This window comes from Gekko japonicus, unplaced genomic scaffold, assembly GCF_001447785.1.
Source record: "Gekko japonicus isolate JY-2015 unplaced genomic scaffold, Gekko_japonicus_V1.1 scaffold636, whole genome shotgun sequence".
In the NCBI taxonomy this organism is placed as follows: Eukaryota; Metazoa; Chordata; class Lepidosauria; order Squamata; family Gekkonidae; genus Gekko; species Gekko japonicus.
Window position 1 is genome coordinate 122,315 of NW_015171523.1, and position 12,648 is coordinate 134,962.

General features: G+C 46.6%; 1 protein-coding gene across 1 annotated transcript in view; it reads right to left on the reverse strand.

Moving 5' to 3' along the window:
- LOC107117372 (zinc finger protein 420-like) overlaps window positions 1-12,344 on the reverse strand; it is a 40,956-nt gene extending 28,612 nt beyond the window's left edge. Inside the window, exons 1-2 of the mRNA XM_015419472.1 lie at window positions 12,324-12,344; window positions 11,133-12,237 (exon numbers count right to left, since the gene is read on the reverse strand). Coding sequence (XP_015274958.1) covers window positions 11,133-12,237; window positions 12,324-12,344 — 1,126 coding nt within the window. The remainder of the gene's footprint in view (window positions 1-11,132; window positions 12,238-12,323) is intronic.
- Window positions 12,345-12,648: the final 304 nt, after the last annotated feature.

Consider the following 12,648-nt stretch of genomic DNA (forward strand, 5'->3'; position numbering starts at 1 on the left):
CCTCCACCCCAGGCCAGACACAGGTCTCATAAAAGTCTGAAATACGCTGGCAACATTTATAACCCCTGGTGCTTCCCTTCTGCTTCTCCCAGAATTGAGTAAAAAGTGTTAAACACTTTGTTGAGTTTCCACAGGGCGAGGTGTCACAACCCTGGGAAGGGGGCGGGTGAATCAGTGAAAGAGAAAGAGAAAAAGCAGTGAAGCAAACAAGCAAACTCCCTTCCTCCCTCCTTTGTCTCAGTAACAGGCAGTGAAGAGATGCTGTTGAGCCGTCGTCTTTCCAGAGGTGTGGAAACGGCTGCAGTCCAGGTAGGAGAGATGGGGGGGGGGGGGGGGCAAGCCTGCATCCCTTCCCCTTGGAAGAGACGGCCTTGATCCCTTCTCCTTTCTCGGGGGGGGGCTTTTGCTCCTGCCGTTTCTACAAGGTATCCAGGCGTGAGATCCTCTGAACCCCCATTCCCTTTACCCATCCCAAGCCTTACATCCGGTACCTTCCCAGACTACTCCCTTCCAGTGTGCGGTCTCTACTTGGCGTGATCTCTGACGAGGGAATCTGCTTTTTCTTCCAGGGTCCCTTCTCCTTCGAGGAGGTGTCCGTCTCTTTCACTGAGGCTGAATGGGCCCTGCTGGATCCGGGACAAAGAGCTCTGTACAGGGAAGTCATGCTGGAGAACTACGGGAATGTGGTCTTTCTGGGTAAGGATCCTTCGTAGGTGCCAAATGTGTGAATGGCTGCTTTTGTGATGAGGCATGAATCAAAATATTGAATAGGAATACACCGTTCCGAGCCCTGCCCCGCTACTTGGGGAAGGGCTGTGGCTCACTGGCAGAACATCTGCTTGGCCTGCAGAAGGTCCCCGGTTCAATCCCCAGCATCTCCAGTTAAAAGGACCAGGTAGGAGGTGATGTGAAAGAACTCTGCTTGAAACTGCTTTTGGACTGAGTAGACAATACTGACTTTAATGGACCAAGGGACCAAGTCTAAGGCAGCTTCGTTTGTTCCTGTGTGTGTACTTGCCAAGGGGCAACTGAGGCCAGTGTTGTGGCCATCACCCAAGCCAGAGAAGGTATCTCCTGGCCTGAGGCAAAGGTGGGGATGAGAGATCCTCAGAAAGACTTTGGAAGGGGCCAGATCCTCATTTCTCCATTGCCCACCTTTATAACACATCAACCCCCTGGATGGGGTTACAAGCATCTGCTTTATTAAGGATGTAAAAACAAGACATCACTAAACAGCACAGTTTCTGCAGCTCAGCAACAGAAAAACAAGAAAAGCGAACTGTTCTATCTAAGACATGGAATAGTTGGTATTAGATGGCACCTCCTGTTGCCGCATAAGAATCCCAGCTGTAGCCTAAGTTACTCTACGTAAAACTATTCATCGTGGTAAAGCAAGAAAATATCAAGGTGTACTAGCATGGCATGAGCATAAAGTTCCCTCAGACCTATGCCCATATTATACTTTCTACCTCTCTAGGGTCAGGTGGTCCTAACGACCCAATCAAGGCTCCTCCGTGACAGAATTTTCCAGAGGCTATCAGCAGGCTCCTAATCCCCCCTCCCTCCTGGTTACACAAATGGATACAGGCTCTCACGATTAACCAGTGGCCACATTCTGGAGTCTGGCTTTGAAAATGATAAGGATGTTAGCTGCAGAGAGGTGCAAATCACGAACGCCTACAAGCCAGACCAGGCCACCTAATAATCACGTCAACCCTTGGGGGGAACTAGGGTGCCTTCCCTCACAGATCCATTCCCCTCATAGTGGTTGGGATTGAGGGCTTTGATCTTGACTATGGTCCCGTCCTTCCAGAAGGATTTCTTTCCTTCCCCATTTAAGAATGATCACTCTCTCTCTCTTTCCCTCTCTTTCTCTGCCTGTGAAAGAAGCCAGAAGTATAAGAGACACTATGGTGGAGATAGGCAACGGCCTTGCATCCAAAGAAAGGCTGGAGAGTTCCTCAGGAGGATCCCAAGAGCATATTTCCTTCCCGGATGAGCTGGCTGAGAGTGAGTATTGTTCACAGTTATATCAAGGGAACAGGCAAGGAATAGCCATGTGAGATTTCCGATTCACTTCTGAGCAATGTTTGGTGTGGTACAATCATAGAGCTCAGCTGTGGCTCTTGAGGGGAAGAGTTATCCTTAAATACTAGATATTCTGGGGAAAGGTGGAGTGTTAGTTCAGATCAGCCAAACGGGACAAGGCCAAAGGGTTTTCAATCCTTTCCTACTGCAGTCATATAGATGTCTTTGGAGCTTACCAGCCCTCCCAGGTGCTAACAGGATCTCTCTCTTTATTCCAGCAGAGGATGATCAGAGGAATGAGGAGGGTGAGGAGCTTCATCAGCAAATGCCAGGTAGAGTAAAAAATGAAGACCCGAAAGAAAACGCCAGGAATCGAGGCAGACCTAAGAGAAACAAAGGTGTCCGTATGATTGAGACTCGAGATGAACAAAAGTGTAATGTACATTTTCCAAAGCACAGGATAATGAAGACAAGCAAATCCATTCAGTGTGGAAAGTACTCCAGAAAGAGATCAAGAGAACGCAGCTTCTTGTTCCACAAAAAATACACAAAGGTGAGAAATCTTTTGAATACTCAGAGTGTGGAAAGAGATTCAGTCAGAGTTTCAGCCTTCAGCATCACCAAAGAACCCACACAGGGGAGAAGTCATTTGAATGCTCAGTGTGTGGAAAGAAATTCAGTAGGAGTGACCATCTTCAACGGCACAAAAGAACCCACACAGGGGAGAAACCGTTTGAATGTTCAGTGTGTGGAAAGAGATTCAGTTCAAGCGGGAGTCTTCAGCTGCATCAGAGAACCCACACAGGGGAGAAACCTTTTGAATGTTCAGAGTGTGGAAAGAAATTCAGTCAGAGTGGCAATCTTCAACTGCATCAAAGAACCCACACAGGAGAGAAGTCTTTTGAATGCTCTGAGTGTGGAAAGAGATTCAGTAGGAGCAACAACCTTCAACTGCACCAAAGAACCCACACAGGGGAGAAACCTTTTGAATGCTCTGAGTGTGGAAAGAGATTCAGTGCAAGGGGGAGTCTTCAGCAGCACCAAAGAATCCACACAGGGGAGAAACCTTTTGAATGCTCAGTGTGTGGAAAGAGATTCAGTCAGTGTGCCAGTCTTCAACTGCACCAAAGAACCCACACAGGGGAGAAATCTATTGCATGCTCTGACTGTGGAAAGAGATTCAGTCAGTGTGCCAGTCTTCAACTGCACCAAAGAACTCACACAGGGGAGAAACCATTTGAATGCTCAGAGTGTGGAAAGAGATTCAGTCAGTGTGCCAGTCTTCAACTGCACCAAAGAACTCACACAGGGGAGAAACCATTTGAATGCTCAGAGTGTGGAAAGAGATTCAGTCAGTGTGCCAGTCTTCAACTGCACCAAAGAACTCACACAGGGGAGAAACCATTTGAATGCTCAGAGTGTGGAAAGAGATTCAGTCAGAGTGGCACTCTTCAACTGCATGAAAGAACCCACACAGGCGAGAAATCTATTGAATGCTCTGAGTGTGGAAAGAGATTCAGTAGGAGCGACAGCCTTCAACTGCACCAAAGAACTCACACAGGGGAGAAACCTTTTGAATGCTTTGAGTGTGGAAAGAGATTCAGTAGGAGCAACAACCTTCAGCTGCACCGAAGAACCCACACAGGGGAGAAACCTTTTGAATGCTCTGAGTGTGGAAAGAGATTCAGTCAGAGTGTCCATCTTCAACTGCACCAAAGGACACACACAGGGGAGAAACCTTTTGAATGCTCAGAGTGTGGAAAGAAATTCAGTCACAGTAGAGGTCTTCAACATCATCAGAGAACCCACACAAAGGAGAAACATTTTGAATGCTCAGTGTGTGGAAAGAGATTCAGTGCAAGGCGGAGTCTTAAACTGCATCAGGGAACCCACACAGGGGAGAAACCTTTTGAATGCTCAGAGTGTGGAAAGAGATTCAGTCAGAGTAGCATTCTTCAACGACACCAAGGAACCCACACAGGGGAGAAACCATTTGAATGCTCTGAGTGTGGAAAGAAATTCAGTAGGAGTGGCCATCTTCAAGAGCATCTGAAAACCCACACAGGAAAAAACCTTTTGAATGCTCAGTGTATGGGAAAAGATTGAGCAACAGTAGCAATCTTCAACGGCCTTAGGGAACCCACACAGAGGGGAAACCTTTTGAATGCTTCGAGTGTGGAGTTTCACTCAGCATGGAAATCTTCCAAAGCATCTAAAAACCCACACAAGGAGAAAGCATGTAACTGCTTAGCCCATGAGATTAGCTTTTCTCTTATTTCAAACCTACAAGACAACCACAAACCATATAAAGCATTGAAGCAGTATAATCTCTTGGTAGAAAGTGTGAATCTACACAGAAATCTTACCCAAACCAGGAAGAAATGTTAAAAATGCTCAGACTGTGGAAGGAGCTTTAGTCAGGGGTCATTTCCTGCAGGAGCGCACAGGAGCGGAGCTCCGGCAGTAAAGAGCCCAGGGGGCGGGCACATGCAACAAGCCCCACACCCTGCTCCCAGCAGCCCCAGGCCCCAAGAAGCAAGAAGCCTTCCTTCCTTTCCTTCCTTCCTTTCTGCCTTCTTTCCCTTTCCCTCCTTATTTCCTTATCTCCCTCTTTCTTTCCCTCTTACCCTCCTTTCCTTCCTTCCTTCCTTCCTTCCTTCCTTCCTTCCTTCCTTCCTTCCTTCCTTCCTTCCTTCCTTCCTTCCTTCCTTCCTTCCCTTCCTTTCCTTCCTTTCCTTCCTTTCCTTCCTTCCTGCACAGATCCACACATTTCCCCTCGCCCAGCTAGCAATCCAAAACAGTCCAGTGGCACCCTTAAGGCCAAGGTTTATTCAGGTACAAGCTCTCCCTCCTCTGCTAGGGCAGATCTGTGCCCCACCCATCCATAGCTAGCAATCCAAAACAGTCCAGTGGAGCCTGAGCAGTGGGTGTTGCCTTCTGACACATTTCCACTGATGTCAGGGTGTGTGGCATATGCAAATAAGTCATGCTAATGAGCTCCTGCACCTCTTTTTCTACGAAATGACCCCTGGCTTTAGCCACGTTGGAAGCCCTGAAATAGACCTTACAGAGAAGAAAGCAAGGATCTGCTCTGCCCATTGAAGGAAACGATCAGGTCATGTCTCCTTTAGCCTGGAGGAGTCCACAGAAGGGGAAAACCTCATAAATGTTCAGTGTGTGGTAAGAGCTTGAGAAACAGATCTGTTTTTCATGTTCTTCAGAGAATCCATACAAGGGTGAAACGTTCCTATAGCTGCCGGGGTGGCCAAACTGCGCCTCGGGAGCCGCATGCAGCTCTTTCACACATATTGTGCAGCTCCCAGCAGGGTGGCTGGGAAAGCAAAAAGAAGAAGAAGAAGAGGAGACTGGATTTATACCCCGCCCTTCACTACCCAGAGGTGTCTCAGAGCGGCTTATAAACTGCTTTCCCTTCCCCTCCCCACAACAGACACTCTGTGAGGTAGGTGGGGCTGAGAGAGCTTGTATAGAAAAAGGCTTTTCTAAAACCCTCCTGCTTGGGCCAGATGGCCCTTGCTGGTAACCCTAGCGCGTTACCAGCGCGTTACCTAGCACGTTAGGGTTAGGGTTGCATAACCCTAGCGCGTTATGAGTAGGTTAGATTAAATTTGAGGTATGTTCCCCGAAATGTCATCTTTTGAAGGGGGAATGTGCTGCCCACAGTCAGCATTTAACTGTAGTTAAGTAGAACTGCCATATGTCTTTAAGAGCAGTTTGCCCCTGGGAATTGTAGTCTTTAGTTAGGCGTCGCAATGCATCCCTGACTTGCTGATTAACAGTCATTTCCTTCACGCAGAGGCGGGAGGATTTGAGTTTTACAGCTCTCTTCCCTTTTTCTTCGTTCTCTTTAAACGGCGAGGAGTTGGGGACACGCAGTCTTTTTCACCATGAGCCAGTGAACTGAATTAGATTGCAAAGATGTGAATTTCACCAGTTATTCAGCTTTAATTGTGAGTAAAGAAATCTTCTGAATGCATGTGGAGCTTAATAAAAAAATGATTTAATTCTGCTTTTTTACTGGGAGGGGCAGCACAGGGAAGGTATATAGAAAAAGGCTTTTCTAAAATCCTCCTGCTTGGGCCAGATGGCCCTTGCTGGTAACACTAGCGCGTTACTCCTGTCACCTGTGCAAATGGCTCGCCAGATGGCCAGGCCAGCATCTCCATATACAAGACACTTTGACACCTCTGCCAAGAGGGAGTGACTTGCCGGCGCCTTCCCAAGCCTGGGACGAGCTATGCCCAGTACATTAACACATCAAAAGCATTCCGTGACATGACACATGGTCAATAGCAGAGGCTGGAGTGGGATTCCCAACTCCTAGCCAATCAAAACATACCTTGCCTGACAACGCATGGTAACCAGAGATGGGAACGCCTTCCCACTCTCTCACTATTGGGTAAATGGTGGTGGTGATGAAGGGGGGGGGTGTATATCTGCAATGATCCATATGGGAAATGGGAGTTGAGTTGAGTTGAGAAAAGTTAAGTGAGTTTCTCTCTAGAAAACAAAGAGTTCTTTTGGATTGACTATTTGCTGTTAACATGGAGTGAGACTGTTAGGCAGCCAAGCTGGACTAGCTGCCCACAAAACCACGGGGTTCCTTTTCAAGATCCCCTGGTGAGACCTTGGACTATTTCATCTGATACCTCTGAAAGCCTGGTAACTATGACATGCCTCTATTGTGTAGCTAGAGCTGAACAAGCTATAAATATCTGTTGTTTCTTATCTTTTGCTAGTCTCATGTTATATGCATGCTTGTGCACTGAATAAAGATAATATATAATCAATACTATCTGGACCTGTTTTCTCTGTTGCAACCTGATCTCTAAGACTGAATCTTGTGTCTAAGCCGTTCGGTTAAGGAGGCTACCATTGTATTAATTAATTGTTTGCAGCCCTGGTACAGAGCTGGTAACGTGGGTCAGTCCCATAAAGCAAAGAAGGAGTTTGGGATCTCGGCTCCTGAGATTTGTTGCAGGACTGTTTAGAAAAAAGAGAGATCCTGGTGGTAGTGACTACTGGTAAGGCCTGGAGAGTGTACAGACATTCTCCTGGCGTTTGTGTAATTGTTCCTGAACGCTTGGTTTCTCTCCCCATCTTTGGACTGGGGTGAGGGAGAGAAACCTTGACAGAGCTCTGACAGAAACTGCTCTTTTTCAAGAACAGCTCTTATCAGAACTACGGCTTGCCCAAGGTCATCCAGCCAGGTGCAAGTGGAGGAGTGGGGAATCAAACTCGGTTCTCACAGATTAGAGTCCGCGCACTTAACCACTACACCAAACTTGCAAAGAAGGCATGCCTCCACGATCGGTCTTCCCTTCCCCAGCTAGTGTTCCCTTCCCTGGGTAGGGCTGAGGTGAGGGGGGGGGAAGAAAGCAACTTCAACTTTAAATGCGTTCTCAAAGCCCCCTCCCACCAGCCAGCTTGAAGAAGGCACTTGTCTCTTTAAATCCTTTCTTCACGCCAAGCCAAGCCAAGCCAGCCAGCCAGCGTGGGTGTGTGTGTGTTGGAGGACGCTTTTGAAGTTAAAGTTGCTTTCTTTCCACCTCCCCTTCCTTCCCTCCCCCCATCTACTGGCTTTCTTTCCACTTTCTTTCCCTCTCCCTCCCTCCCTCCCTCCCTGTCTAAAGTTAAATGTGTTCTCCAAGCCCTGCCCCACCACCCCACTGGCTGGCTGGCTTGGCTTGGAGAAGGCATTTGTCTCTTTAAATCCCTTCTCCAAACCAAGCTGGCTGGCGTGGGGGTGGGTGTGTTTGGAGAACACATTTAAAGTTAAAGTTGCTTTAGATGTTGTAGATTTTCCGGGCTGTATGGCTGTGGTCTTGACATTGTAGTACCTGACGTTTCGCCAGCAGCTGTGACTGGAATTCTCAGATGTATAACACAGAAAGATGGAGTACTCTCTGTGTCAAGGTGAGAAGAAAAATGGTAGGCAGGTAATTTATATTTACTCAGGAAGGTGGGATAACGCTGAGTCATCTCGTAGGAGTTCCCCAGGCTGTGACGTGCTAATGGAGGAGCTTTACCGAAGAGGTTCTTTTGCATATGGATTGGCTGTTGAAATTCTAATTTTATGTGTAGTGCTATTGTAAGATGTAGAACATTTTGTGTTTTTCAGGACAGGAAACCATGCTCTATTTATTTTTAAACTCTCTTCTTTCCTGTTGAAATTGTGTTAATGTTTATGAATTTCAATGGCTTCCCTATGTAATCTGAAATAGTAATTGGATGTGTTGTCCAGCCTTTCAGTGTCTTGGAATAAAATAGAATCATAGAATGTTAGAGTTGAAAGGGACTTTGCAGGTCATCTAGTCCAACCCCCTGCACTCTGCAGGAGCATAGCCAAAACATAGCCCTACAACATACCCGAAAGATGGTCGTCCAGCCTCTGCTTGAAAATGTCCAGTGAAGGAGCATCCACCACCTCCAGAGGCAGACCAGATATTGTTTTCTTATATGCTTTTGCAATTGCTACAAGTATGTATAGTAGGCCATAGATGGTAGTCGTACCAATTCTTCAAATTATTCTGGTGTCAAAGATTCCATATCTTGTTACCTAGACCTGATCGGATTGTACTTGATAGTTGTTTATACTTCCGTTCATTTTAATAAACCTTTAACTACTTTTATATAGTCTGGCTTATTGTGTACCCAACCCACCTAAAGGAACTCACAGGTGTTCCTTAAATGGAAGCAAGGAGCAAAAACCCTGTAGGAACCCTGGCTGGATATAAATACCATCTACGCGCTACTTTGTAAATGTTTTCTTTATACACCGTAGATGGCCATGAAATTTAATCCACCATTTGACATTTCAGATTCTTCTAACTTCACCCTGGAAAATTATGGCTTTCTTCATTTTGCAAGAGGTAGGGGTCTTGTTTGTACAGGGGAGGGTAGGTCTAGAAATCTAATTTATAAATAAATGAGGCATCAATCAGTCTCACTACCTTGATGAATGGTCTATGAACAGAAGGAGGAGATTGATATCCCACCCTTCACTCGAAGTCACAGAGTGGTTTACAATCTCCTTTCCCTTCCACTCCCCACAACAGACACCCTGTGAGGTAGGTGGGGCTGAGAGAGCTCTTTTTCAAGAACAGCTCTTATCAGAACTACGGCTTGCCCAAGGTCATCCAGCAGCTGCAAGTGGAGGAGTGGGGAATCAAACCTGGTTCTCCCAGATTAGAGTCTGCACACTTAACCACTATACCAAACTGGCTCTTGGTGATTGGATTTATACCCCGCCCTTCACTACCCAAAGGTGTCTCAGAGCGGCTTTCCCTTCCCCTCCCCTCCCCACAAGAGACACCCTGTGAGGTGGGTGGGGCTGAGAGAGCTCTGACAGAAACGGCTCTTTTTCAAGAACAGCTCTTATCAGAACTATGGCTTGCCCAAGGTCATCCAGCCAGGTGCAAGTGGAGGGGGAGTGGTGAATCAAACCTGGTTCTTCCAGATTAGAGTCCGTGCACTTAACCACTTCACCAAACTGCTGTCAAGAGTGCAGTACAAATGTGTAAGGTTTTGCTTGAAAGGGTTTGCCACATGAGCTGAGAAAAAGGAAGGGAATGGACAGGAAGGAGGGAAACGGGCACAAGTGATGACCCTCAGGGCAGCTACCACAGTACAGGTCAGAGCTAATGTCAGGGCTGACCCTGCCTCAGTGCAGAAACACAGCCAAGCTGTACCAGGGTGCGGTCTCATGAACCCCCCAAGTAACACAAACAATAAAGCAAAAAAAGAAGAAAAGGGCTTTATTGAATACACTCAGCAAAAGGTATAAAAAAAGGCATATTAATCAGTGACAGTAAAATGGAGAAAAATAACAAAGCTAAAACTAGCTACCTTTCATGGGACGGTCTTAACACCGTGCAGTTGACGTCTTGAAGGAAAGAGTCCTAGAGCAAAATACAGGCACCTTCTGGGAAGCAACAAGGTGCGGGGAGAAACAGTAAAGGAAAGGGGCAACTCTTCTCATTAACATGTTGTCGAAGGCTTTCATGGCTGGAGTTCATTCGCTGTTGTAGACTTTCCGGGTTGTCTGGCCGTGGTCTTGGCATTGTAGGACCCGATGTTTCGCCAGCAGCTGTGACTGGCATCTTCAGAGGTATAACACAGAAAGATGGAGTACTCTCTGTGTCAAGGTGAGAAGAAAAATGGTAGGCAGGTCATTTATATCTACTAGTTATAATGACTCAGCCCTACCCCCACCTTCCTGAGTAGATGTAAATTACATGCCTACCATTTTTCTTCTCACCTTGACACAGAGCGTATTTCATCTTTCTGTGTTATACCTTTGAAGAAGAAGAAGAAGAGGAGATTGGATTTATACCCCGCCCTTCACTACCCAAAGGAGTCTCAGAGCGGCTTACAAACTCCTTTCCCCTCCCCTCCCCACAACAGACACCCTGTGAGGTAGGTGGGGCTGAGAGAGCTCTTGACAGAAACAGCTCTTTTTCAAGAACAGCTCTTATCAGAACTACGGTTTTGCCCAAGGTCATCCAGCCAGGTGCAAGTGGAGGAGTGGGGAATCAAACCCGGTTCTCCCAGATTAGAGTCCCTGCACTTAAGCACTACACCAAACTGGCTCTACACCAAACTGGCTCTGAGGATGCCAGTCACAGCTGCTGGCAAAACGTCAGGGACTACAATGCCAAGTCCACAGCCATACAGTGCGGAAAATCTACAACAACTAACTTCTCATTAATCTTACTTACTGAAAACTGCAGGTCATAACCCCGTGACCTCCTGAACCAATCACTGGGCAGTATTCATGGAACTTTCCCGGGTGAGCATGAGTTCCCCCTCCCCTCCCAGATTCACAGCTGAACTATGTCAGCTAATTAGAAGGCCTGAATGAATGGCCTTGACACGTATCCGCCACTGAAGAACACCTGCAGAAAGTCAGAGAAAGCCAACACCTGCAGAAAGTCACCTGCAGAAAGTCAGAAAGCCAACACCTGCAGAAAGTCAGAGAACACTGAAGTTAGCTGGAACAGACTGGAAGATTCTTCTAAGATGGATTCTGCCTTGACAGCTACAAACCGGGAAGGGCAGCCACTTCAACTGGTTTTTCTACATGCTAAATGTGATTGGAAGGCTATGCCACTGTATGAAGTTTGTGGTGTAAGATAAGGCTTCAACTGTGACTGAACCTCTTTCCACACTTGGAGAATTCACATGCCTCTGCCCTGCGTCAATCCTCTGATGTGCAGTTAGTTCAGTACTGCAGGGGAAGCTCTTTCCACACTCGAGGAATTTATACGGCATTTCCCCAGTGTAAACTTTTTCATATACCGTTAGGGTGCCATTCTCAGAGAAACACTTTCCACACTCCAAGCACTGATACGGCTTCTCCACTCTGTGAATCTTTTGATGTTTGGTTAGGTCACCATTCCGATAGAAGCACTTTCCACACTCCAGGCATTTGTGGGGCTTCTCCCCTGTGTGAATCCTTTGATGTACAATTAGGGTGCTATTCTGAGAGAAGCACTTTGCACACTCCAGGCATTTGTACGGCTTCTCCCCTGTGTGAATCCTTTGATGTGCAGTTAGGCTGTCAGTCCGAGAGTAGCACTTTCCACACTCCAAGCATTTATATGGCTTCTCCCCTGTGTGAATCTTTTGATGTGCTGTTAGGTGGGTATGCCGATAAAAGCACTTTCCACACTCCAGGCATTTGTGTGGCTTCTCCCCTGTGTGAAGCTTTTGATGTGCAGTTAGGCTGCTATTCTGAGAGAAGCACTTTCCACACTCCAAGCATGTATATGGCTTCTCCCCTGTGTGAATCCTTTGATGCGCAGTTAGGTGGTGATTCCGAGAAAAGCACTTTCCACACTCCAAGCATGGATATGGTTTCTCTCCTGTGTGAACCTTTTTATGTTTAGTTAGATCACTATTCAAAGAGAAGCACTTTCCACACTCCAGGCATTTGTATGGCTTCTCCCCTGTGTGAATCCTTTGATGTGCAGTTAGGTGGTGATTCCGAGTATAGCACTTTCCACACTCCAAGCATGTATATGGTTTTTCCCCTGTGTGGACCTTTTGATGATTAGTTAGATCACCATTCCAAGAGAAGCACTTTCCACACACCAAGCATTCATACGGCTTCTCCCCTGTGTGAATCTCTTGGTGCATAGCTAGTGCACTGCTCCTATGGAAGCTCTTCTCACATTCCAAGCATTTATACTCTTTCAAGCATGTTGTAACGTTCTCATATGTTTTACCACTGAATTGGCAGCTGAGCTCTTTCTGATTCAAAGTGCCATTAGAACTCTTTCTCCTCTCTGTTTCATTTCGGACTGAGACCTCAGGATTATTTCTACCCTGACAAGTAATCAGTTCCTTCCTTTGCTTCTCTTTTGCTGCTTTTCTCCTTCTGTAGTATCCCGCTGATACCACTTGATCCTCAGATTTCGCTTCCACCTGCAGATCGTTGTCTTTTCCCACAAGTCTCCTTCCTGGTTCCTTCTCGCTCAACATTTCCCTCATATCTCCAACTGCAAAAGAGAGATGAATATGAATGAAAAAGTACAGATACTAGTTAACAAAATGAGCAGTGAACAGTACTTTTTATAATGAGAATGTGTGGCCTGGAAA